This window comes from Pongo abelii, chromosome 5, assembly GCF_028885655.2.
Source record: "Pongo abelii isolate AG06213 chromosome 5, NHGRI_mPonAbe1-v2.0_pri, whole genome shotgun sequence".
Taxonomy (NCBI): domain Eukaryota; kingdom Metazoa; phylum Chordata; class Mammalia; order Primates; family Hominidae; genus Pongo; species Pongo abelii.
The window spans coordinates 65,528,463-65,556,239 of NC_071990.2; the positions used below are offsets into that span (position 1 = coordinate 65,528,463).

Here is a 27,777-nt window from a genome sequence, read left to right on the forward strand (position 1 = left end):
CACAAAAATAGTGGCAGACTTTAACACCTCACTTAAAGTATTAGAGAGGTCATCAAAGAAGAAAACTAATAAGGATGTTTGGGACCTGAACTCTACACTTGGACAAATTGACCTAGCACACATGTACAGAACACTTCATTCAACAGCAACAGAATATATATTCTTCTCATTGGCATATGACACCAACTCTAAAATTGACCATGTGATAAGACATAAAATAATTGTTAGTAAATTCAAAAAAACAGAATCATACCAACCATGCTCTTGGAACACAGTGCAATAAAAATAAAAATTAATACCAGAAAGATCTCTCAAAACCATACAATTACATGGAAATTAAACAACCTACTCCTGAATGATTTTTTGAGTAAACAATGAAAGTAAGGCAAAAATCAAGAAATTTTTTGAAACTAATGAAAACAAAGCTATAATTTACCAGAGTCTCTGGGACATTGTGAAAGTTGTGTTAAAAACAAAGCTTGTAGCACTAAAGGCTCACATCAAAGAGTTAGAAAGGTATCAGATTATCAAATTACCATCACACTCAGAGGGACCAGAAAAAAAGAACAAACCAACCTGAAAGCTATCAGAAAAAAAAAATAATAAGTAAAATCAGAGCTGAACTGAAATTAAGACATGAAAAATCATACAAAAGATAAACAAAACCCAAAATTGGTTTCTTGAAAAACTATATAAGATTCATAATCCACTAACTAGACAAATTAAAATGTTGAAGATCCAAATAAACACAATCAGAAATGACAAAGGGGACATAACCACTGACCCCACAGATTTAAAAAAAAAAAAACCCTAAGAAACTATTATGGACAACTCTATGCACACAAACTAGAAAATCTAAAATAAGCAAATAAATTCCTGAATACATACAACTTCCCAAGATTAAACCAGGAAGAAATTGATTCCTTGAACAGAGTAATAATAATGAGATCTGAAATTGAATCAGAAAAGCCTACCAACCAGAAAAAGCCCATGACCAGATGGATTCAGAGGTGAATACTACCAGACATATATAAAAGAGTTGTGATATAGTTTAGATATTTGTTCCATCCCAAATCTCATATTGAATGAAATCCTCCATGCTGGAGGGGGCCTGGTAGGAGGTGTTTTGATCATGGGGGCAGGTCCCTCATTGCTTATGCTATCTCTGTGATGATGAATGAGTTTGTATGTGATCTGGTCATTTAAAAGTGTGTGACACCTCAGCAACCACTGTCTCTTTCTCTTGCTCCTGCTTTTACCATGTGACATGCCTATTCCTCTTTCAAATTCTACCATAATTGTAAGCTTCTTGAGGCCTCCCAAGAATCTGGGCAGATGCCAGCACCATACTTCCTGTAAAGCCTGCAGAACAGTGAGCTAATGAAATCTCTCTTTTTTATTATTTAATAGATTACCCAATCTTGGGTTCTTTTTATAGCAGTGAAAAATGGTCTAACAGAACATTGGTACTGAAGAGTAGAGTGTTGCTATAAAAATACTTGCAGATGTGTAAGCAGCTTTGGAACTGTGCAATGGGCAGAAGCTGAAAGAGTTTGGAGGGCTCAGAAGAAGATGGGAAGATAAGGGAAGGTTTAGAATTTCTTAGAGATTGGTTAAATAATTGTGACCAAAATGCTGATGACATGGACAGTGAAGCCCAGGTTGCTGAGGTCTCGGATGGAAATGACAAACTTATTGAGAACTGAAGCAAAGGTCACATGTGTTATGCCCTAGCAAAGAGCTTGACTGCATTCTCTTCATGCCCTAGGGATCTGTGGAGGTATGAAATCAAGAGTGATAATTTAGAATACCTGGCGGAGGAAATTTCTAAGCAGCCAAGTGTTCAAGATGTGGCCTGACAGCTTCTAACAACCTAGCTCAGATGTGGGAGAAAGAAATGACCTAAAGTTGGAAGTTATATATGAAAGAGAAGCAGACATAAGAGTTTGGAAAATTTGCAGCCTGGTCATAAGGAAGAGAAAGAAAAGGCTTTATCAGAAGAGGAACTCAAGCAGCCTGTGGAGTAATCACTTTCTAGAGATGTTTGCAAAATAAAAAGGAGCCAAGTGCCAATAGCCAGAGCAATGGGAAACATGCCTCAAAGGTATTTCAGAGATCTTCATGGCGGTCACTCCCATTACAGGCCAGGAGGCCTAGGAGGACAGAATGGTTTCATAGGCCAGTCACAAGGCCCTTTTGAAGTTGCTCCCCGCGTTCTGGCCTCTCTAGCTCCATCTGTGGCTCAAAGGGACCCAGGTACAGCTCCAGGCTGCCACTTTGGAGAATGCAAGTCATAAACCTTGGTGGAATCCATATGGTGTTAAGCCTATAGGGGCACAGAATACAAGAGTGAAGAATGCTTGGCAGCCTCCTCCTAGATTTCAGAGGATATATGAGAAAGCCTGGGTGCTTAGGTAGAAGCCTGTTGCAGGGGCAGAGCCCTCACAGAGAATCACTACTAGGGCAGTGCTGAGGGAAAAAGTGGGGTTGGAGCCTTCACACAGAGTTCCAAATTGGGCACTGCCTAGTGGAGCTGTGAGAAAATGATCACTCTTCTTTTGACCCCAGAAAGGTAGATCCACTGACAGCTTGCACCCTGTGCCTGGAAAAGCTGCAGGAATTCAATTCCAATCTGTGAGAGCAGCCCTGGTGCTGAATACTGCCAAGACAAAGCTGTGGATCTGCTCAAGCCCTTGGAAACCCACGGTTTGTGTTCCCTGCCCTAGATGCAGGATATGGAGGCAACGGAGATTATTTTGGAGCTTTAAGACTTAATGTAATTACTTCCCTGCTGGGTTTTGAACTTGCATGGGGCCTGTAGCCCCTTTCTTTTGGCTAATTTCTCCCCTTTGGAACAGCAATGTTTACCCAATGCCTATACCCCCATTGTATCTTGGAAGTAAATAACTAGGTTTTTTCAAAAAATTCATTTTACAGGATCACATGTAGAAGGGACTTCCCTTGTCTCAGACTAAACTTTGTACTTTGAGTTAACAATGAAATGAATTAAATCTTTGTGGGATTACTGGGAAGGATGATTGTATTTTTCAATGTGAGAAGTACATGAGATTTGGGAGGGGCCAGTGGTAGAATGATATAGCATGGATATTTGTCTCCACTTGAATTTCATGTTGAATGGCAATCCCTATTGCTGGAAATGGGGCCTGGTGGGAGGTGTTTGGATCATGGGAGCAGATTCCTCATGGCTTGTTTTGTCTTTACCATAGTAAGTGAGTTCTTGTGAAATCTGGTAATTTAAAAGTGTGTGGCACCTCCCCCTGACTCTCCATATTGTTTGCTCCTGCTTTTGCCATGTGATATCCTTGCTCCACCTTCAAGTTCTTCCATAGTTGTAAGATTTCTGAGGCCTCCTTAGAAGCTGAGCAGGTGCCAGCACCATGCTTTCTACTAATCGTGCATAATCGTGAGCTAGTTAAACTTTTCTTCTTTATAAATTACCCAGTCTCAGGTATTTATTTATAGCAATATAAAAATAGCCTAACACTAGCTGCTACAATTCCTACTTAAACTATTCCAAAAAATTTGAGGAGAAAGGACCCCTTTCTAATTCATTCTATGAGGTCAGCATTATTCTCATACTGATACCTCACAAAGAAACAACAAAAAAAGAAAAATTTAGACCGACATCTCTGACTAACATAGATTCAAAAATACTCAACAAAGTATTACCAAACCCAATTTAGTACTACATCAAAGAGCTAATCCACCACAGTCAAGTAGGCCATATTCCTGGGATGCATGGTTTGTTCAACATATGCCAGTCAATACATGGAATTCATCACATAAACAAAACTATAAACAAAACCCACATGATCATCTCAATAGATACAGAAAAGGCTTTCAATAACACTCATCGTCACTTCATGTTAAAAACCCTCAACACACTAGGCAATGAATGAACATACTTCAAAATACTAAGATGCATCTATGACAAACCCACATCATACTGAACAGGCTGGAAGCATTCTCCTTGGGAACCAGAACAAGACAAGGATACCTACACTAACTACTCATATTGAACATAGCATTGGAAGTCCTGGTCAGAGCAATCAGTCAAGAGAAGGACATAAAAGGCAACCAAATAGGAAGAGAGGAAGTCACCATGATATGATTGTATATACAGAAAATTCCACAGTCTCTACCCAAAAGCTCCTAGATCTGATAAACAACTTCAGTAAAGTTTCAGGATACAAAATCAGTGTACAAAAATCACTAGTATTTTTATACACCAATGATATTCAAACTGAGAATAACATCAAGAATGCAATTGGGTTCACAATAGCCATACACAAAAAAAACTAGAAATACAGCTAAACAGGGTTGTTAAAAATTTCTACAATGAGAATTACAAAACACTGCTCAAAGATATCAGAAATGACACACACAAATGGAAAAACCTTCCATGCTCATGAATTGGAAGAATCATTATTGTTAAAATGGCCATACTGCCCAAAGCAATTTACAGATTCCAATGCTCTGTCAAACTAGCAATGACATTTTTCACAGAATTGCTTTGGCTATCCAGGCTCTTTTCTGGTTCCATATAAACTATTAATAATTTATATTATTAATAATTTATTTATAATATATATTATATATTATATTATAGTTTTATATATATTATATAGTACATAGTAATATATAATATATAATTTATTAATAAGTAATTTATTAATAAACTAGTAATAATTTATATGGAACCAAAAAAGAGCCTGGATAGCCAAAGCAATCCTTAGCACAAAGAACAAAGCCAGAGGCATCACAGTATCAGAATTTGAACCATACAACAAGGCTACATTAACCAAAACAGCAGGCACTGATACAATAACAAACACATAGACCAATGGAATAGAATAGAGCATCCAGAAATAGAGCTGCACACCTAAAACCATCTGATTTTCAACAAAGTCAATAAAAAGAAGAAATGAAGAAAGGACTCCCTATTCAGTAAACGGTGCTGAGATAACTAGCTAGCTATATGCAGAAGACTGAAACTTGACCCCTTAACTTTCACCATATACAAAAATCAACTAAAGATGTATTAAACCCATAAATGTATTACCTAAAACTATAATAATCCTAGAAAAAAAACTAGGAAATACCATTCTGAAAATAGGCCATGGGAAAGAAAATATTTTCATTCTGATGCCAAAAGCAATTGTAACAAAACCAAAAACTGACAAATGGCACTTAATTGAAGAGGAAACTTTCAACCAAATAAACAGATACCCTAAAAAACAGGAGTAAATGCTTGCAAACCATGCATCTAACAAATATCTAATATCCAGAATCGGTAAGGAACTTAAACAAATTAGTAAGGAAAAAAAAAATTGAAAAATGGCCAAAGGACATGAACATTTGTCAAAAGATGACATACACATGACTAAATCTATTTTAAAAAGTTCATCACTATTCATTAGATAAATGCAAATCAAAACCACATTGAGATACCATCTCATACCCACTCAGAATGGCTATCGTTAAAAGTAAAAATTAACAGATATCGGTGAGGTTGTGGGAAAAAGGGAATATTTATACACTGCTGGTGGGAATATAAGTTAGTCCTGCCGTGGTTGAAAGCAGTTTGGAGACTTCTCAAAGAACTTAAAACAGAATTATCATTTGACCCAGCAATGCTAGTACTGGGTATATACCCAAAAGAATATAAATTGTTCTACCATAAATACGCATGCACATGTATGTTCATTGCAGCACTATTCCTAATAGCAAAGTCATGGAATCTATCTAAATGCCTATCAATGGTGGAGTGAATAAAGAAAATGTGGCACAAATATACCATGGAATATTAAGCTGACAAAAAATTGAATGAGATCATATTCTTTGTAGCAATATGGATGGAGCTGGAGGCCATTATCTTAATTGAATTAATGCAAGAACAGGAAACCAACTACTGCACATTCTTACTTCTAAGTGGGAGCTAAGCATTGAGTACACACAGATGCAAATAAGAGAATATTGATAACAGGATCTACCTGAAGGTCAAAGGTGGGAGGAGGGCAAGGATCAAAAAACTACCTATCAGGTACTAAGCTTATTGCCTCAGTGATGAAATAATCTATCTGTACACCAAACCTCTACGACACACAATTTTCCCATATTATATACCTGTACATGTACCTTCTGAACTTAAAATAAAAACTGGAAAGAAAAAAGACCTATATGATAACTTTCACTTAATAAAAAGTAAATATATTGTCTCTTATGATTTTCTTAGTGTTTTTTCTTTTCTCTAGGTTACTTCATTCATTGTAACAATACGATATTTATACCTATAACATACAAAATACACAAATGTGTTAATCAACTGTTAATGTTATGGGTAAGGTTCCCAGTCAAGAGTTTGTTATTAGTTGTTAAGATTTAAGGAGTTGAATTTATACATAAATTTTCGACTGTGTAGTTTTAGCACACTTAGTTCCCACATTGTTCAAGAGTCAACTCTATACAATCTTATCCAATCATACAAAGTGTTAGGAATATTCTAGTATCATATGTAAATACATGCATGTACATATATTTATATTTATGTTTCTATGCCTGTGTATTAAAAAACATGAGTTTATACTCATATCTCCAATTTATAAACAATACCTCAGGGTGCCTTTTACTTCTCCTTTCCGTATTAGTAATTCCTTCTCCAACAGTGAGAAACCTAGCTTCCATTAATTTCAACAATATCTACAAATTTGCTCAAGTCAAGAATGCATGGCAAAAAGGTTTAGAATCGCTAACCAAAACCACTAATAATTAATAATAATTAAACAAATCTAATAAGAAAACAATTTATCATTCTGTTCTTAGCTAAAATGTACACATAAGTGCATAATCCTAAACATATGTAGATTAGATGGGTTTAAAAAATGCATACAGTTTTAAAACTCACATTTTTTAAAGATATAACACATTTTCATAAACAGAAAATTCCTTCTGCCCCCTTCCCAATCAACACTGTTCCTTGGGGTAACAATTTTTTTAATGTTTTTCCTTATTTTCGAAACAAAAAGTGAAATCTTACAATAGGTCCCTTTTCTTTTATCTTTTGTTCAGCATATTTGAGAGAGTCTTATGTCAGTAGTTGGATCCTTCCTTCACTGAGTAATAGTCCATTGTACATACATATCACTAGGTCCTTATTTATTTTCATGTTGACAGATATATTTTTGTTTCCAAATCTGGGTTACAATAAATAAAACTGCTATAAACATTCTTGTAAATGACTTTTTATAGAACAATACTTTCATTTCACTTGTTTATATAAATTGTTATTCTTAGGATAGGTGTATGTTTAATTTTAAATATAATCTGCAAAATGTTTTTCAAATTTTTAAAATTTTCATTTGACTCCCTATCAACAATTTTATCTTTTTACCAACAGTGTGTGAGACTTTGAGTTACTTCACATTTTCAATAATTTTTTTATTAATTTTAGTCTCTGGAAGAGTATTCTTTTGGTTTTACATTTTTCTGATGATTAATCATAAGAATTTTTTACTTATCTTTCAATGAAAATATTTTCTCCAGTTATTTGCATATCATTTTTAGTGTTTTGTTTTATATTAGTGAATTATAAGCACTTTCTGGGTATATTCTGCTTTATGTCCTGGGTATGTGTTTGTAAATATTTTCTCTCATGCTTATTCATTTTCTAAATAGTATCATTGGTGAGCAAAAATTTTAAATTTGGTTAGTCTAAATTATCATTTTTTCTTTAATGATTATTGCTCATTTTACATGTTCTAATAAAAAAATTCCTACTCCTTGATAACAAAGAACTTCTACATTTTCTCCTAAAATCTTCATAGTTTTAGGTTTTACATAGAGACTGATGATCATCTAAAATTAGTGTCTTTGTGTATGATGTGAGGTAGAAGTCAATGTCATTTTATCCATATGAATATCTACCATTTCCACCATCATTTTTTAAAAGACTTTTATTTTCTTATTGAATTGCTTTGGATATTTTGTTGAAAATAAATTAATTGTATAAGTGTGGTTCTATTTCTGAAATTTTTCACTTTCATTGATCAAACTGTCTTTTTATTTTTCAAATTAAACACTTTCTTAAGTTGTAAAATCAGATGGTACAATTTGTCAAATTTTTCTTGTATTTAATAGATTTATTGGCCATTATATGTTTATACATTTCTATATCTTAAAACACATGTCAATTTTTAAAAAACACTACTTGTATTAGAAGAGGGATTACATTGAATCTATGAATTATCTTAACCATATTTATTCTTCCAGTATGTGATGCGATTACATTTTTCCATTCTTATATATTTAATTTCTCTTCACAATGTTTTGTATTTTTCTGCATATTTTCCTTTTTAAAAATATTAACCATAAATATTTTATGCTTTTGCAGTTTTTATAAAAAGATATTTTAGAAAGTTTAATTTATAATCTCAACCTAAGTCTTATGCTATGATGGAGGAAGACTTCTGGTATCTTAGTAAAAAAGGGTGTATTTTGCATGTAAGTGGAATATAAATAATCATTGCTAGATAGCAAACTGTAGTAAAAAGTAATTGGATAAATAGACAAACAAGAAAATAAATAAATAAATAAATAAAATAAATATTACCTCATTTTTGAATCTGGATGGACTCTGAAATGTTTGCATGATAGAATCTTGCAGAAGTGTTACTTCGCAAATTTTGGCCCATGGATCTTAAGAGACTTGCACTTTCTGATTCTTTCCTCTTAAAATAGTTGCTCCTTACCAGGTTCTCAACTTCACCATTAATGACACTTTTATCAGAAAATTTTTAGTTGTATGAGACTTCGTTACTCATTGTAAGATGTATACAGAATCCCTGACCTCTACCTTGTATTTGCGAGGTTATGCCAAAACATGGGTTGTGAAAACAACAAAAATTTATTGTTTCACAGTTCTAAAAGCTAGATCTCCAAGATTAAGGTCTTGGTAAAGTTGATTCCTTCTGACAACTATGAGAGAGAATCTCTTCCATGTTCCTCCCATGTTTTCCAGTGCTTTGTTGATAATGTCTGCCATTCGATGGCTTGTAGAAGCATCACCTCAATCTCTGTTCTCATCTTCATATGGAGGTCTCCCTGTGTGTCTGTGCCTAAATTTTCCTTTTTGATAAGGACATCAGTCATATTAGATTATAAACCTATCCTACTCAAGTATGACTTCTCCTTAACTAATTACATATATTTGAGATGACTTTATTTACAAATAACATTACATTGTGATATGACCTCACTGAGGGTTAGAACTTTAAATTTGTGAATTTTTGGAGGAAAAATTTAGCACATAGTATACTCACTTGATGCCTCTTTTATTCCTCCAGTCCTGACAACCATAAATGTCTCTAGGCTTTGCCAAATGTCTCCTGGAAAGGCAAAGTCATTTCTAGCTTAGAACCAGTGTTCTAAAAAAATTTGATTACCCCCAGGTTGCCATGTTGTAAGTAAGCCTAAGCTAGTCATACAGAAAACTACATGGACAGAAGAGTGTTTGACCAATCCCAGCTGATCAAGCGGGATGATAAGTAGTCATTTTTAGATATTATGTACCACAGCTCAATCTCTGGCTACTATAACTAAGATGCTCAATAAGAAAATTAAACTCTTTTCTACCTATAAATATCTTATCACATTGGAATTCACTTAAAATCTAGAATAGCATTATTTAGATTAAGTCCAGATGTAGATTGTAGAATTGTAGATGAGGCTACTTTACTACAGTTTCTCCGTTTTCACTTTTGGGTACAGTTTTTCTTGATTCAGAGACTTACAAATTTCAGACGAGTTATCTGCTCATCCATATTCTCAATATGAAAACTTAAGCACAGATGGAAATACTACAATAGATAAACATTTCAAAAAAAGGAGAGAAGAAGAAAGGTATATAGCAGAGATCAGTCCATAGTACTTCTGTGACCCTTCCTCTGCAAGCCATAAGTCGTGGCTCATGTTGCAGGTGAATAATTTTCTTAGCCAGCTTCCTGCCAGACACACGAATCTCTCAGAATTATCTCCTCTCTACCATGAGGTAAGAGTTAAGATATGTCCTTACGATTTAAAAATATATTTATCTACCTGAGGGGTCTACATTCCTCTGCCTTAGATGATTCTTAACAAAGGGTTTAAAAACCATGCACCCTTGATCTTGACCTGAACTGTACTTTTACTGGTAATGTCCTGGATTCAATAATGGCTCTGAGTCTATTTTGAAAACTTTTTACCAGCTGGAAGTCTGAAAATAAGAAACTTATTTATTTTCCAACACAGTACTCGTGTGTTAAAAATATTTTTTCTAAATTTTGGTTAAAAACAGTCCCATCGTTAACTCATCTCTTATTTCCTGTTTATCATAGGCCAGTAAATGAAGCTATTTGGTAACTTCCACATTTTGTCCTGAAACCTTAGCCTAGTTAATAAGGTCATGCTGTATATTTTCTGTCTTTCACATTGGCACAAGCAACAGTGATCCCAGTATTTGGTCAATATACAACACAGTTTCCATTTCTCCAGCTCCAGTACAAATTTCCTCACTGATCTTATAGACATCATTAAAATTTTCTGTTTTTGCAACCTCTTTCCAAAATAGTCTCAAGGGCACAAAACTGTTTTATTTATGGTAGCATCTCACTTCTAGGTACTAATTTCTGTTTCGATTGTCTCTATCTGTAACAAACAACTGACTTAGAGACTTAACAAATAAAAACCTATTATTATTTCTCGTGAATCTGCATATTGTGTGCATAGTTCTGCTGCCCCACATTTTGTTGACTGGGGTTACTGATCAACTGACCCCTTCAGTATTATGACAATCATTTTTACTTCCGGCCTGGGATCTATTTGTTCTAATATGTATATAGATCATCACATTTTTATGCCTTTTTTGAATAGTATATCTGTCTTTCTTGCAACTTATCTATGTCTTTATATTTACCTGCATTTCTTGTAGGTTGAATAAAGCTGGGCCTTGATTTTTTTATCCAGATGAATAATCTATACCTCGGCTGGATTTTTGTCTAGCTCATTGACATTTTATGAAATTATTTTGATCATTGATGTTTACCATTTGCTTTTTGTAATTTGGCCTATTGTTTTTTGTTGTAATTTTCTTGCTTTCATTTCTGTTTTATTTTGGTTAAATATTTTTATTATTTCATTGGTACAGCCATCCCTTTTTAAACTGTTTTTTACTTGTTGCTCTTTGGAATGCCATTTGCATAATCCATTTAAATTTGCACTACTACACATATAAGAATTTTACACCAGTATGGTTCAATTTACCCCATTTGCTATACTATTGTCATATTTGTTATGCTTATTATTTATAAATCCACCATTCAGCATTATAACATTTGTCTTAAACAGTTGCATGTGTTTTAAAAAATAAAAATTTTGTATATTCTAGTGTATGTGCCTACATATTGTTCATTTTCAAATACTTCATGTCATTCTACAAGTTTCCACTTGGTGCTATTTCCCTTTATGCTGAAGAAATTCTTTAAGATTTTATTTAGCTTAATATGTATTTTATTAAAATTATTATATATATGTTTATGAGATACTTTAAAACTACACATTTGGCCAACATTTTAATTTATTTCTGTTGAGAAGCACTGGCCTAAGTTATGTCTATGTAAACTTGAATGTGTATTAAATTTCCTGAGGGTCTTGTGAAAATTCAGTTTCTGATTCTACAGGACCGGGATGGCCTGAAAATCTAGGTATCTTTTGATTTTATTCTATATTTTAAAATTACTGTGATTTTTTGTTAAATCATAACTGTATACATCATGGGGTACAATGTGATGTTTTGATATATGTATACAAAGTTCAATGATTAAATTGAGCTAATTAATATATCTGTTACTTATTTTTTATGGAGAGAAATTTGAAAGTTACTCTTATTTTGAAATATACACATGTAGTAAGTGTTTAAAGCAAATTTTATAATGGTGAATTGTGACACTTATAAATAACATAACTAAGTGTAATAAATATGACAATAGTACAACAAATGAAGTAAATGGGACTATACTGGTGTAATATTTTTATATCAGTGTGTAATAGTACAAATGAACTCTAAATGGATTATGTTAATGGCAATCTAAAGTACTTTATTATTCACTGTAGTTACACTGCTATGTAATAGATTTCAAATCTTATGCCTCTTTTTGAAGCTTGGTACCCTTTAATCAACAATTCCTAATTCCCTCCTGCGCCCCCCCTCCAGTCTCTGGTAAGCATTATTTTGCTCTCTGATACTATGAGTTTAACGTTTTTAGATTTCATATGTGAGTGAGATTATTTGGTACTTTTCTTTCAGTGTCTGGATTATTTTATTTAACATAATGTTCTCCCTATAGGTTAATCAATGTTGTCACAAAAGTTCTTTTTCAATAATATTTCATTTATGCATATATATACATGACATTTTATTTATCCATTCTTCCGTTGACAGACACTTAGGTTGATTCCATCTCCTGACTATTGTGAATAATGCTGCAATGATGTGGGCATGCAAATATCCCTTCAACATACAGATTTCATATCTTTTGCATACATACCCAGAAATGGAATTATTTGATTATATGCTATATTTTTTAGTTTTTTGAGGAATCTCCATACCATTTTTCATGATGGTTCTACTAGTTTACATTCCCACAATGTGTAAGTTCCCTTTTTCCCGCATCCTCAACAAAACTTACCATTTTTCACCTTTTGATAATAATAAAAGCCATGCTAAGAGGAGTAAAGTGATATTACATTGTGGTTTTTATATTTGTATTTCCCTCATGCTTAGTGATGCTGAGCATTTTTAAATGTATCTGTTTGCCATTTTTATGTCTGCTTTTGAGAAACATCTGTTCAGATCCTTTGCCTATTTTTCAACCAGGTTGTGTATTTTTTGTTATAGAGTTGTTTTTGTTCCTTATATATTTTGGATATTAATTCCTCATCATATGTATGGTTTGAAAATAATGTTTTCCTTTTTGTGGATTGTCCTCATTTTGTTGTTTGCTTTGCCATGCAGAAGCTTTTTACCTTGATTTCATCCCATTTGTCTAATTTTGCCTTTGTTGCCTGTGCTTTTGGAGTCATATACAAAATATCCTTGCCCAATCCAATTTTGTGGAGATTTTCCCCTATATTTTCTTCTAGTAATTTTACTATAGTGAAAATATGCTGAGGATGAAGTCTCTGTAGTAATAATTATATTCTTGACATCGTGCTGATATGTTGCATTGTCCCTGGATTCTGTTTTCTTCCTTTAAGCAATGATGTTATTTATTATAGAATGATGTTATCACATCTGATCTCAAATGCCATATCCCACCTCAATGTGTTTGGAAGCAGCCACAACCACTCAGCTCCTCATACTTTCAGTGGTTGCTTTCACTGGGGAAAATTGAGATTCCCTACGTGTGTGTCATTCAGGCATTAACAAAGGATTTGTGCAATTTGTATTTTGGTACTCTTCCTTATGTGGTGTCCTTTCTTGAATTCCCCAGCCCCTTCACTTTTCTGCCACTCTGGGAGCCTCAAATTGTCCTGTGACTCTTCATACACTTGAAATTGCAGCTTTCTCCTATTGTTTTCACGGCCCATACATATCAGACTGAAGGTAGCCCTCAGGTGAAAAGCAATAGAAATACACATTTTACCCAGCAAAGCTTCTTTCTTTCAAAGCTTGACTCCTCTTTAATTTCTGCCTGCTTCCGGTAACTCTTTAGTGCCTTAAAACAGTTGTTTTCATGATCTGTTTAGCGTTCACAATTGTCATCTGAAGAATGGTTTGTCTATAGGCTATTCCACCATTGCCAGAAGCCTCCAGGATTACTGTTTGCCTTTATGTGTGTGTGCTCTTCTAAGTCCACAATATCTTAGATTTCTGAACACTCTGATCTTTGACAAAATACAATTTTCATAGTGCAATGTTTTCTAAATCATTTATTTCCATTTAACTCTGAGCTTCTCACTTGAATCAACCTCCCACTGTGATAGTTTTCCAAAACCTTGCCATTGTATCCTGCTATAGTCTGAATGCTTGTGACACTCCACAGCCCCAAATTTTTATGTTGAAATCTGATTTCCAATGTGAAGGTTTTGGAGATGGAGTCTTTGGTGGCATGATGATATTCTGAAAGGGAAAACCTCATGAATAATTTCTGAGGTTTATAAGAAATTCAAGTCCTTATAAAAGAGACTACAGTCCTTATAGAAGAGATCCTTCATCCCTTCTGCCATGTGAGGTTACAGTGAGAAGATAACCACATATGAGGAAGTGAGCTGGTACCAGACACCAAAACTGTTTGTGCCTTGATGCTCGACTTTGCAGCCTCCAGAACCATGACAAATATGTTTGTTGTTTATAAGCCACTTGGTCTATGGAATTTAAGATATGGATTCTGAAATATTTGCTAAGAGGTTTAATTGACCTAGAGGGTTTGGCTCAAGAACAGCTGTAGAATGGCTAGGGATGTAGCTGGTAGATGTAGATGTGTTTAGAATTTAACAATTAGGGTTAAACAGCTAGGGATGTAGTTGGTAGATTTGTTATAGCACTGCAAACAAACTCACCCTTTTCTTATTAACAACCTTTCTTATATTATTTATTGAATATACTTTTACCTTATTGCTTCATTAAAACCTGTTTCATTATTATTGCATCATATTCCTTTTGTCCCTCTTAAGCAAGTTTTTTTCTATATCAATAAAACTTCAGACTCAAGAGGTGGGATTACATTCCCCTGGTTATTCATTGACACAAAGAACCTATTATTTTCTCTTTATTTCCTAAATTCTGGACTACTCTAACTTTTTAATTCTATACAACTCCTCTTAGGCTACAGAGCACCGATAGAGAAAAATCACACAAGTTTGAAGACTGATGTCAAGAAATGTGTGAACTGGACTTCAATAGTGCCTAAATTTTTATAATGGAAGACTCTTTCAGGGAAGAGACAGAACCTCAGTAGAATCAACACTGGTACAGTGATAAATTTATTAGCTCAAGTAGCAAATCATGGGAGTAGAAGTGCATTCAGCTCAGGTACATTAGGTACTATAACTTTGCCATATCTGTTTGTCTTTTTATAGCTTTCCTTATTATTGTTATGATTCTATCCTTCTATGAACTTTTTTTCTTCCAACTTCAGGACTTCCTTTTGCCAGTAATTGTAAATTTATGTTTCGTATGGTCAATGTCAAATAAAGTCTGAGCAACATTTGCCCAAATTCTTCATTCAAGATTCCAAGAATAATTTTTGATGTGGTTTAGGGTAGATATTAACTCTAGTCAAAGTAGCAACTCCTAAAGAAAAATGTGGTTAGGAAAATCATTTTCAAGTAAAATAGACACTATCACCAGCATACAGGAAAATGTATATTCATTTAAATGTGAAATGTTTTTTACTCTCTGATATGGTTTGGCTATGTGTTCCCACCCAAAACTCATGTTGAATTCTCAAAGTTGGGGAGGAACCTGGTGGAAGGTGTTTGTATTATGGGGGCAGATGCCCCATAAATGGCTTGCGTCATCCCCTTTGTGATAAGTGAGCTCTCGTTTTGAGTTCATGGGAGATCTGGTCATTTAAAAGTGTGTGGCACCTTCGCTCCCACCTCACTCTCTCTATCCTCTTGCCATGCAATGTGAAGTTGTGCTTGCTTCCCCTTCACCTTCTGCTGTGATTCTAAGTTTTCTGAGGCCTCTGCAGCGATTCTAAGTTTTCTGAGGCCTCTGCAGCCAGCCCTCCTGTACAGCCTGCAGAACTATGAGTCAATTAAACCTCTTTTTTTTAATAAACTACCCAGTCTCAGGTAATTCTTTATTGCATTTTGAGAATAGACTAATATACTTTCCTTCAATTATAAATTGTTATTTTTCTAGTCACTCACAAAATATAACCATACCTCCAAATTCCAGAGAACATGGATTTCATCAAATAAGTCCCTCAAATTTCTACCAGTAAAACCTCTAGTCTTACCTATATCTCCATCCATACTTTGTATTTGGTTACTTTATTACCAAAGAACGACAGATTCATCCCTGTTGATCTTGACGAAGTCCAATTTATTAATTTTTCCATTTCTGGATCCTGTTTTTTGTTTCAAATCTAAGAATTCTTTGAATAGCTCTAAGTCCCAAATATTTTCTCTTATGTTTTGTTCTAAAAGATTTATGATTATATGTTTCACATTTAAATCTATGACCATTTCTATTTAAGATGACATTTAATGTTATCACCAGATTTGTAGATTACCATCATACCACATTCCACTGCCCTCTCTGTTAATTATCTTCTCTACCTCCTGAAGATGTAGTTTCTACTTCTGGTCTAACATCTTCCTATGCATGCATTAGGATTACTAAGTGTGATTGGATCCTAGCAGGCAAGAGATGATGCAATTGAACTCAGAAATATGTGGGGAATTTAATAAGGGACTACTTACAACGTGCGGCAGAGCATGTGGAAACCACCAGAAATAGAATGAGGTCTTTTCTGCCACCCAGGAGCTGAGCGGAGGTAGCTGGTGTTAGAACCTAAGGCAGAGGAGCTGTGTGGAGACCACTGCCTTAGGGAAGATAACCTGATCAGTGGAGGGGCACAGCCAGCTTGAGGCAAAACACAGAGGGAAATGAGGTAATAAACGTATTTGCATCTGTCTCTTCCTTTCCTCTTATTTCATATTGGGGCTCCCATTTGCCAAACTCAAAAGAAAGCATGAAAAATACAAGTCATGTAGTGTAGCTTCTTGGACATTGAGTAGATCTGAAAGGGTTAATGGAAGATAGCCATAGTCTCTTAAGCCCCATAACATTTTGATAAACAAATCTTGCTTTTGTCTCATGTTGCCCCTATTTAGCCTCGTTTCTCCTTACCACTTTTCTACCAAATATTTTCAAGAAGGAATCTAGTTTTACTATTGCCACTTTTTAATTTCATCTGTACAGTCCCACATATATCATCATTAATGACTAAACTCCACTGAAACTCTTTCTGTGAAGGTTACCAAGGCCACTTTAGTAATAGTTTTCTGGACCATTTTCACACCAAATCACAATGGACTGTCCAATCCTATTTAGGACTTTCTTACTATTTCTTCCTAATTGGAACTCTCCCATCTTTTGTGTTCACCTTTGGTTTCTCATTGTTTGTTCCTTTCCCGATCCAGCCTTTATATTTTAGTATTTCTTAGTAACCAATCCTATGAAAAAACTTGACCATTCCATATATACTTCTTTTTGACTGATGCTTTATAAAACTATAGTCCTTCCAGAACTTTCTCCTATGCTTCAGATGCACATACTAGGATTATTTAAAGGAAACCTTGATTTTAATAATTTACAATCTGACAGATTCAGTATGCTTGAAGCTCACCTGATCTCCCTCTTCATTAAATGTGCTTCTTCCACTCCTGTTGCCCTAAAGCAATAATCCATTTATCTGACCTAGGAAACTGAACATCATTTTCTTGTTTTCTTACTTTACACATCTGAACACCACAACATTCTAACCTATTTTGTCTGTAACCTAAATATCTCCTGAAATTATCCAATTACCTAACTCAGCCCTGTTTCCATACCTCTGCAACAGACCACAGCTTGATTACTGCAAGCAGTTAATTTTTTCTCTTTCCAGTGTGCCATAAGTAGATTTTAGGTGCCTTGTCACAAAAAGAAAAGTAACCATGTGAGATGATAGATGTGTTAATCTGCTTCGCTATAGTAACCACTTTACTATCTATATGTATCCCATAAATCATGTTGTAAATCACAAATACACAAAAGAAAATTAATTCAAAAGAAGAAAAAAATCAAATTTTACTTTATAACTTAGAATAATCTCCCCAAATTTTTGTTTAATTTTTCCCCAGATTAATAACTTCCCATTGCCCCTAATATTTCTTGGGTGACAGTTCTGGTTTGAATTCTGTTTAAAACTCCAGCTTCATGCTCTCAGAGTAATTTTAGCTAAACTGAATGTCTTTGAGGTCTTTGAATTCCTACAGTTTCTGTTGCCTTTGCTCCCTATTTTATTTTAAATTTATTCCAGGAACATGTATAATACGAGGATATGCATGGCAGTTTAGAACTTATCAACATATACTTCTTTCAATTTAAAGGGAAAAGACCATTTTTCACATGCTGGGAAATAGGTAGTTGACACATTTGAATAGATTTGAACAACCTGAAAAGCATATATAGTGAAAAAGTTTAAAAGTTGAGGACAGAATGCTGAATAATATCACAGTTTAAGGGTGAGTATTGTGCTGGAAATGAAGAAAGGTACACATTTAGAAAACAATAGCGTTGTTATTACTTTCCAATTTTTCAAAGCTTTCAGACCATTATGAATTCAATGCAAACAATCCTTCTCTGTGATTTTTAACTTAATTATAATTTTGTCTCCTTGTTAGAGTGTCAGGAGTACATTTTCTCCTTTTGGCAATGCAAATAAAAATGATTAGTATAAAACGTAAGGTATAGTTAACATTTCTCTAAGTTTACCAGACCTGTCATCCTATTGTGGCACATAATAGGTAACTCAGCTGGGATGGGTCACACATTAACTTGTTGATAAAACCATATAATATGTTTATATTTATGGTCAATTACAGTATTTTTTCACTTGATATGCTCACTTTACAGAAAATATAGTCAAATATAATTACCCACCCAAATGGAGCACTCAATAGGTTATAAAGGAAGAAGGAATAAATAGGTCTGGTCCATTAACATGAAATAAAATTAAAATAGTAGAATTAAATACATGTTTGGCCAAGATATTAAAGAGCTTTGAATCTAAAATAAGAGAAAGGAATAAAAGAAGCAAAAAAAATTTGTTTTAAATGGTAGATAGAAATATTCACATCTTTCACTCAGGTTCCCTATATGCTTGCTGCCAAAATAACCTTAGCATGTTAGCACTTACAATGAACTAAAGGTAATGATTTAATCACCAGGAAGAAGAACACAATACTGCTAATAAAAACCAATATTTGCTCCATATTTACTGTTTAATTGCTAGACAGAACAAATGAAAGACAAAATTAACTTCAATTATTTAACGAATCATTTTTTTCTATTGGATTACTAACTTATTATGAACTCAGTATTTTACAGTTCATTCAATTTATTTGACCACTCCTCCAAAATAATACTCATATTGTCATTTGCATTAAAGAAATTGAATTGACTTTCGGTTAGTATTCTAAATTGATCTGGACTTGACTTTAATACATTTCCAGAACATTAGAGATGGTTGTTTGGGTAGCCCAGCCAAAATATTTTATACTCCAAGAATCTCTAGTATAGCTGTAGATTGAGTAGACTGGAGCATTTAATTACAGCATCTGTAGTTCCCCATTGTAGCTTGACACAAGAATGACTGAATATGGCCTGTGAAGGCTGAAAAACTAATTTCTCCATTATCTGCACTCCAGTCTTTTTCACTTCACAAGCACTTAAAAATATATACTTAAATCTGCTTTCTAATTAAAAGTTCCCATAACAGAGTGTCCCTATCCAGAAAACAGCATTATTACTCTGGCTTTCAACACACTTAAGCATTTTTATTTTGCTGAGTTTTGTTCTTCTTTGTTTACTTTCTTTCGTAAACATGTTTAATGCCTAATTACCATTTCAGCTTTTATATTAATTACTACACATTTAGAGACATGTGTCTTTAAAGCTCTTGCTAGAGCTTTAAAGATAAGACATTTGCTCAAACATTATTTTCATTTTACTTGTCTATATGTAGCTTTATCAGAATGACATTCTTATTAAGTACTTACTTCTTGAGAATCAAGCAATAATTTATGACAAAGCCTTATCTTTTTTGCATTAGCTACTGAAAACTTTTATATTTTAGAGCAAAAGAGTAACAACTTATTTCTCAGCACCAATATATGACAGAAATACAAGGACAATTGTTTTAACAGTGATATATGCAACATTATTTTCCCCCAGAACTCCTTCATTTAATGAAATTCAATACATGCAGGTTTCATTTTATGAATTATAAAGTCATCAACAATTTAGTTTGATGCCAGTAAATTCACATTTAAAAATTTGAATTGTGCATCATACTTTATTTTTAAATTGACAAATTAAAAATGTATATATGTAGCATTCAATACGATGTTTTGATACCTGTATACATTATGGAATGGTTAACTAACACATGTATTACCTCACACACATTTTGAGGTGGTGAGAACACAAAATCTAATCTGTAAGTAATTTTTAAGTATATAATACATTGTTTTAAACTATAGTCATCATGTTGTACAGGGCATTTTGAATTTATTTCTCCTAACTGAAATTTTGTATCCTTTTACCAATACCTCCTCTTGGATGAACCTGTAGGACATCATGTTAAGCCAGGCACAAAGAGACATATACTGCATGATCCCACTTATGTGTGGAATCTAAAAAAAGATAAAGTCATAGAATCAGAGAGTTGAATCATACCTTTCTGTAGGTACTAGCATTAACTTCATATAGATTACAGTATCACTGATATATTAATAGGCAATATTAATATTAATAGGCAATTTGAGTATTGTGGTCTTTTCTACCCACTAAGAAAGCAGCCCTATTCCTGAAATATACTTTGCTTCTTTAAATACTTCATTGATAAGTAAGACACTGCCTCAATTTTGTCAGGAACAACATTTACATGGTAGGCAGTTATCTTCTCTTTACTTCCATTATATTTCATGGACATTAGTTTTAGAATTTAAAACTGCTGATTGGGTAAGGGCTGCCTTATTGGTTAGCACTGATTATAATATATTTTAAGGAAACAGTTATAACTATGTGAAAAAATAGCATTTTTCACATACCCAACCCCATTTAGTTCTGGGGGAAAGATGAGTAAGTGTGCTTAATCCCAGGTGTGTGTTTGTATGTGTGTGTGCATTTATGTATGTGCTTAATAATTACTTTTCTCATGTAGAAAGAAAATTTATACTTTGAGGCAGTATTTAATCTCATTTACTTTACACTCAAAACATAAAATCCCCTACTTAATACATTTTGTATATCAAGACAAATTTATACACAATCAATTTTTGGAAGTGCTGGGCATAGAGGGCTTTTAATAAAGAGTGCCTCAGAAAGCCATCATTGGCCATGACAATAGACACGTTAATGACAACAGTGCTTATTAGGAATGACTTCCTCGTATCTTTTTGTTTTAATTAAAATAGAAAATTGTGGTATTCAAACATGGATAATATGTATGCAGTCTGTATCCTGTTTGCTACATGAAAAGCATGAGGTTTTGTTCAGGTATATTATAATAATTATATCAGGGAAAGTGAAAACTCATTTTTACATATTAAATTTTTTGTTCATTGCTGAAGAAAAATTAAGTCCACAGTAAACAGAAAACAAAATGATAACACCCTTTCCTTCAAAAAGAAATACATATTTGAAATTTATTTGCTAAGTTCAGTTTCTAAGACTAGAATTTGAAAGGGAGCCAGATTAAATCAAAGCTAACCACTTACGCCAGTGGATGAACACTTCATGGAAAAAGAATTGTATTAAGGGATTTATTTTGCATATTTATTTGTTTTTTAAAAAATGAAGAAAAATGTTTTTTAAAAAATGTTCATTGTTTTTTAAAAAATGAAGATATCAAAAAAATATATAGCATTAATAACATTTTGTATGAAAGCTATGCTATTTTTGGAGGATCTGTAATTTTAGTACTAGAAACTAACATGCATAAAAACACTGCATTATTCAGCTCTGCAGAAGTAATTACACCAAGATTTTTCTAATTTTTTATATTGTTCCCATAAATGGACTATATAATCACAATCCCCTTTTCGGACAAATACCTTTTTCCAGTATGTGCTTTAAAAAGTTATAACTGGTAATAAAACGTAACTTCTATAAATGGCAAAATGTTTGAACTAAGGTGAATTCTCAGAAAAACACTCAAATTCTCAGAAAAACACTCAAGGTGCCATATCTTACAATTTCATGTATTTGCTAAACAGTCACTGTATATATTCTTTACATTTTCAAACAAATTCATAAATGCATAAACTCATGAAGTTATGTATTATTATTATGCTACAAATTTTACTCGAAACAGTTATGAATCTAACCTAGTACAATGCGGTAAGAGTCATCTACTTCTTATATAAAAAAGATAGACATCATTTTATCAAAATATGTGTTCGTGCAAATAAACATCTAATAGATAAAACTTGGACTATATCAACAGAAAATGATCATTTTCTACACCAGGGGTCAGCAAATGTTTTCTATAGAGGACCAGATAGTAAATAATTTAGGATTTGCAAGCAAAGAGAACATATACTCTGTACTTGCGGCTGAAGCAGCCATCCACCATACATAAACGAATGGGTATAGTCGTGTTTGTGAGAGGCACAAAACAGGTAAAGGCCTGGATATTCTCCCACAGGACATATTTTGCTAATCTGTATCTATTGAATTCCAAACAAGTACATTTATCAAATTAGTGAATCAACCAAAAATTTACCAACTTAATCTTGTGATTTTAATGTGTCATTCTGGAGTTACATTGTTTATGTGTATTATTTTTCTTTCTTTGGGAAAAAGACTGTGAAATCACTAACAGGCTCAGAGCAAATTTAATCAGAAAACAAAGAGTTACTAAGTTTTACAAATAGAAATTATTTGTGCTTTTTGCATAGAAACTGAATTCATAAATGGATTATATATACACTTTTTTCAAAAATTGTATTTATTTATAACAATAAAAAAATCAATTCTAGTGAGGTATTCAAGGAAAGTCTTTCCTATTAGCATTGAAAGGTTAATTCTTAACAATGCTGTGTCTTTATAGCAGCGTGATTTACAGTCATTTGGGTATATACCCAGTAATGGGATGGCTGGGTCAAATGGTATTTCTAGTTCTAGATCCCTGAGGAATCGCCACGTATGTTTATTGTGGCATTATTCACAATAGCAAAGACTTGGAACCAACCCAAATATCCAACAATGATAGACTGGATTAAGAAAATGTGGCACATATACACCATGGAATACTATGCAGCCATAAAAAATGATGAGTTCATGTCCTTTGTAGGGACATGGATGAAATTGGAAATCATCATTCTCAGTAAACTGTCGCAAGAACAAAAAACCAAACACCACATATTCTCACTCATAGGTGGGAAGTGAACAATGAGAACACATGGACACAGGAAGGGGAACATCACACTTTGGGGACTGTTGTGGGGTGGGGGGAGGGGGGGAGGGATAGCACTGGGAGATATACCTAAAGTATAATAATAATAAATAAAAATAAAAATAAAAATAAAAATAAATTATCCTTATTAACAATGTAAACTAAAAAAAAAAAAAATTCTTAACAATGCTGGTTGCTGTAAAGAACAAAGTACCTTAGCCTTAGTGGTTTAGCACAATAACAACTCATAAATTAATTTGTTTTTTTATCTCTCAGTATAATAGGGGTATTCCTGGTCCGTGAACATCTTTTTATGTAAGAATTAGGGACCTATGCTCTTCCATCTTCTGGCTTTTCTCTAGTTTTTCAGGCAACTCCAAGAAGAATGTAGAAGAAATGAAAAAGTTAAAAACTGTGAGATATTTTTATGAACCACATTGCAAGATAAAAACTACTATTGATTTTCTGTTGGTCAGAATTCATTCACATGGTCTCATCTATATACAAGATAATTAAGCCTGTGCCTAGGAGCAAAAGAAAAAGATAAACACGTAGCCATCTTCTGATATACGAGACATGTTTCCAGCTGAAAGATGTATAAGAATATAAACTGAATTAGAAAGTATTTATGTCTAAGATAGGGTGTCTACAGTATAAATTTATGTGATGTGATTACCAGAAAAATATTATACATTATTAGGTACATGCATTTTAAAATAATTTAACCTTGTTTTTGCTTTTTTATGTATGTACAGTTCCATTGAACATGTTAATGTACCATATAAAGCTAAGGCACTACCATTAACTGAAGAATCCTTTTCATTATAATTCATAGATTAAAATATTTAGCATTTAGTATATGAAGGTTAAAATATTTATGATTACCTAACATTTCTATTCATGCTTTACAAATTCTGTTTTGTTTTAATGGAAAATATTTTGGTTTGGTTTTGGTTTTAGGTTTTCTGTTGTTACTGTTTTTTATTTGTTTATTGTATAGATGGGATTTCACTTTGTCGCCCAGGCTGGGCTGCAGTGGCACAATAATAATTCACAGAAGCCTCAACCTTATGGGGTCAACCAATCCTCCTGAGTCAGCCTCCTGAGTAGCTGGGACCACAAGCATCCCACCACAACTGGCTCATTTTTCCTTTTTATTTTTTAGAGACAGGGATTTGCTATGTTGGCCAGGCTGGTCTAGAACTTCTGGCTTCAAGCAATCCTTTTGCCTCAACCTCTCAATGTGCAGGGGCTACAGGTGTGAGCCACTATGTCCAGCCTAATGTAAAATATTTTGAATCAGAAATTATTTGCAATTGTTTATTTGTAAATTAAACTTTTATTTTAGAGTAGTTTTAGATTTACAGAATAGTTGCAAGGATAGTACAGAGAGGTCCTGTATACTCCATAACAAGTTTCCCCTGTATTAATATCCTATGCTACTATGGTACATTTGTCACAACACATGAACCAATATTGATGTTATTAAGTAATGTCTGTACTTTATTTGTATTTCCTTAGTTTTAAGCTAATGTCTTTTTTTCTGTTCCAAGATCTCTTCCAAGATACCATATTACTTTTAGAAGTAGTATTTCCTTGGGCTTCTCTTGGCTTTGAAAGTTTCTCAGGCTTTTCTTGCTTTTGATGACCTTAACAGATTTGAGAAATTCTAGTCAAGTATTTTTTAGAATGTCTGTCAATTGGGATTTGTCTGATAATTTTTTGATGACTAGACTCGGAAAGTGTACTTTTGAAAGGAAGATAAGAGACAAAAAGTGCCATTCTCATCACTTCATATCAAAAGTTTAGGTTATTAACACGGCTATGTATGTTGATGTTAACCTTGATCCTGTAGCTGAGGTAGCAATTGTCAGATTTCTCCACTGTAAAGCTACTCTTCCCTCCATGACCCCCTTTTTACATGCCATACTCTTTGAAAGCCAGTCACTATCTGCTGTCCAAATTTAAGGGATGGGGAGTTTTGTTTCACTTCGTTAAGTTCAAAGTACCTACATAAATTATTTGGGATTATTGTACAAAAAGATGTCTCTATTACTTCTCATTTATTTATTCAATCATACATTTCCATTAGTATGGACTGTTACATATTTATATTTTGGGTACCAGCCAATACTCCTTTATTTTGGTGCTCAAATCATTCTAGCTTTGATTATTGGGAGCTCCTTCCATTGGCTCACTTTCACTTAATCTCATACTTTTGTGTTTAAGTACTTCCACATTTTCTGGCATTACAATATTATTCATGCTATATTCCATGCTTTAGTCCTAAAATTAGCTAGATCTCTAAGGAGATTTGATTTTTTTAATTGAAGAATGTATGAAAAACCAAAATCTGGGCATTAGAAAAACAGCTATTTTTTAAATGAAGTCTACCAGCCTGGGCAACATGGTGAAACCCTGTCTCTACAAAAATACAAAAACTACCCTGATATGCTGGCATGCACCTGTAGTCCTATCTACTCAGGGGACTAAGGGGAGGATCACTTAAGCCCAGGACGCAGAGGCTGCAGTGAGCTACGATAGCACCACTGCAACCCAACCTTGTTGACAGAGTGAGATCCTCTCTCAAAAAATAAAAAATGAAGTCTAATATTTTTACTGAGATTACTTAGGCCATTCCCTCTGTATCTTTAAAGATGTATAATTAAATAAGTATGAATTGATATCCCACCTACCCAAGCATGATAAAACAGTCAATTATGTAAATATTACATATATGTTCGAACATTGTTGGAAATTATAATTAAACAGTTATTATTAATTTTTGGCAGACATTGTGGTATTTAAATAACATTTCTCATTTAAATTACATTCAACTAAATGAGCTAGATATATTCCTATTGTCATTTAACAGTAAGAAAGTTATAACAATGTGTTTAAATGGATGTAAAATATTTGAAGTGGGGCATACAATCTTACATTTTTCATAAGTAATTATAAGATACTTTTTTAAGGTAAATAGGTATAACATTTAAAAAATCTAAATTAATTTTATTTAGTTGAACAGTTTCAAATTTCTTAGCTTAGAAAGAGATACTAAAGTTCAAGGAAGTATTCAATGAATTAGTATCTATATACTAGTTGCAATAATATATTAACATATTTATAAGGCAAAGCAAGGATTTGTTTAGTTTATGGAGAAAAAATACAATTCCTGAACTGAAGTTGAAGAATTACCATCCAAGTTGAACACTGAAAAATTAAACAGTTTATTAGTTTAGAAAGAAAAAAAACTTGGCAATTTCATAAGAAATTAAATAATACAGAAGAATATTTCAAATATAACATGTTAGGCTGGTAATATATTCCTTACTTACTTTTTTATTGTATCTTTTGGTTTCACTGGTGACCTTTCAAATAGAAAAATAAGAAACTCAACTATTTTAGTGTGTATGTAAACAAAACTAATTTCACTCTAGTTTCTGCCTAAGGAATAATTGGTTGGTCACTTTAGAAGCTGACTTTAAGAAAATGAAGGACTAATAATGTTGTTGGAAGACTGAAATGAGTTCAGACAAGAGACAGAAGTGCTTTTTAAAGTTAATTATGTTTGCTTTTCCTTCTCCCTTGGTGTTCCTTACCTTTAAATGGAGGCACACACTGGCAGAAGTAATTACCAGGCTGGTCAATGCAGGTGGCTCCATTTTTGCAGGGATGTGAAGCACACTCATCTATATCAATTTCACGTTGCGTACCTTTGGAAAATAGTAAAAAAAAAAATGTTAAGTGTTAACAAGACAGGCATGTATCAAGTTGTAATTCTTAAATTTGCACAAGCCTTTAATCCACTTAGGATGACATCTGAAACTAAATTTATTAGATAAGAATGCCACATATATTACTATCAGAACCCATTTATTTCACCTTGCTACAAACTGTAGTAACTTCTCTTAGAATTACTAAAAGGGCACTAATCTCTTCTGAGTTTGTAGGCATGCAAAGTCTCTTTAGATGTGAACTAATTTATCTTTTGCTGGAGAGTCTAGAGATGGTGCAGATATTTCAGGTTATTGAAATGCAGATCAAATGTTAGGTGAAAGGAAATAAAAAAGGAATGAAAAGAAAATATTGGTGAATCAATAACATCCTGGTGTATGTCCCTGAGGGCTGAATGTTATTTGTTTGTTTGTTTGTTTTGGAGAGGGAATCTCGCTCTGTCTCCCAGGCTGTAGTGCAGTGGTGCGATCTCGGATCACTGCAACCTCTGCCTCCCGGGTTCAAGAAATTATTCTGTCTCAGCCTCCTGAGTAGCTGGAATTACAGGCACACACCACCATGCCAGGCTAATTTTTGTATTTTTAGTACAGACAGGGCTTCACCATATTGGTCAGGCTGGTCTCAAAATCCTGACTTCAGGAGATCCACCCACTTTGGCCTCCCAAAGCGCAGGAATTACAGACATGGGTCACTGAGCCTGGCCCTAAATGTTCTTTATAAGGCACAGTTATTGAGTGCTTTTTACTAATAAACCCATGGGTAATAGGTAGATGCATTTCAGTCTACTCATGATCTTTGTAGATATAAT

General features: G+C 33.5%; 1 protein-coding gene across 1 annotated transcript in view; it reads right to left on the reverse strand.

Moving 5' to 3' along the window:
- EYS (eyes shut homolog) overlaps positions 1-27,777 on the reverse strand; it is a 1,986,267-nt gene that overhangs the window by 1,352,134 nt on the left and 606,356 nt on the right. The window contains 1 exon segment of the mRNA NM_001374351.1: positions 26,834-26,947. Coding sequence (NP_001361280.1) covers positions 26,834-26,947 — 114 coding nt within the window.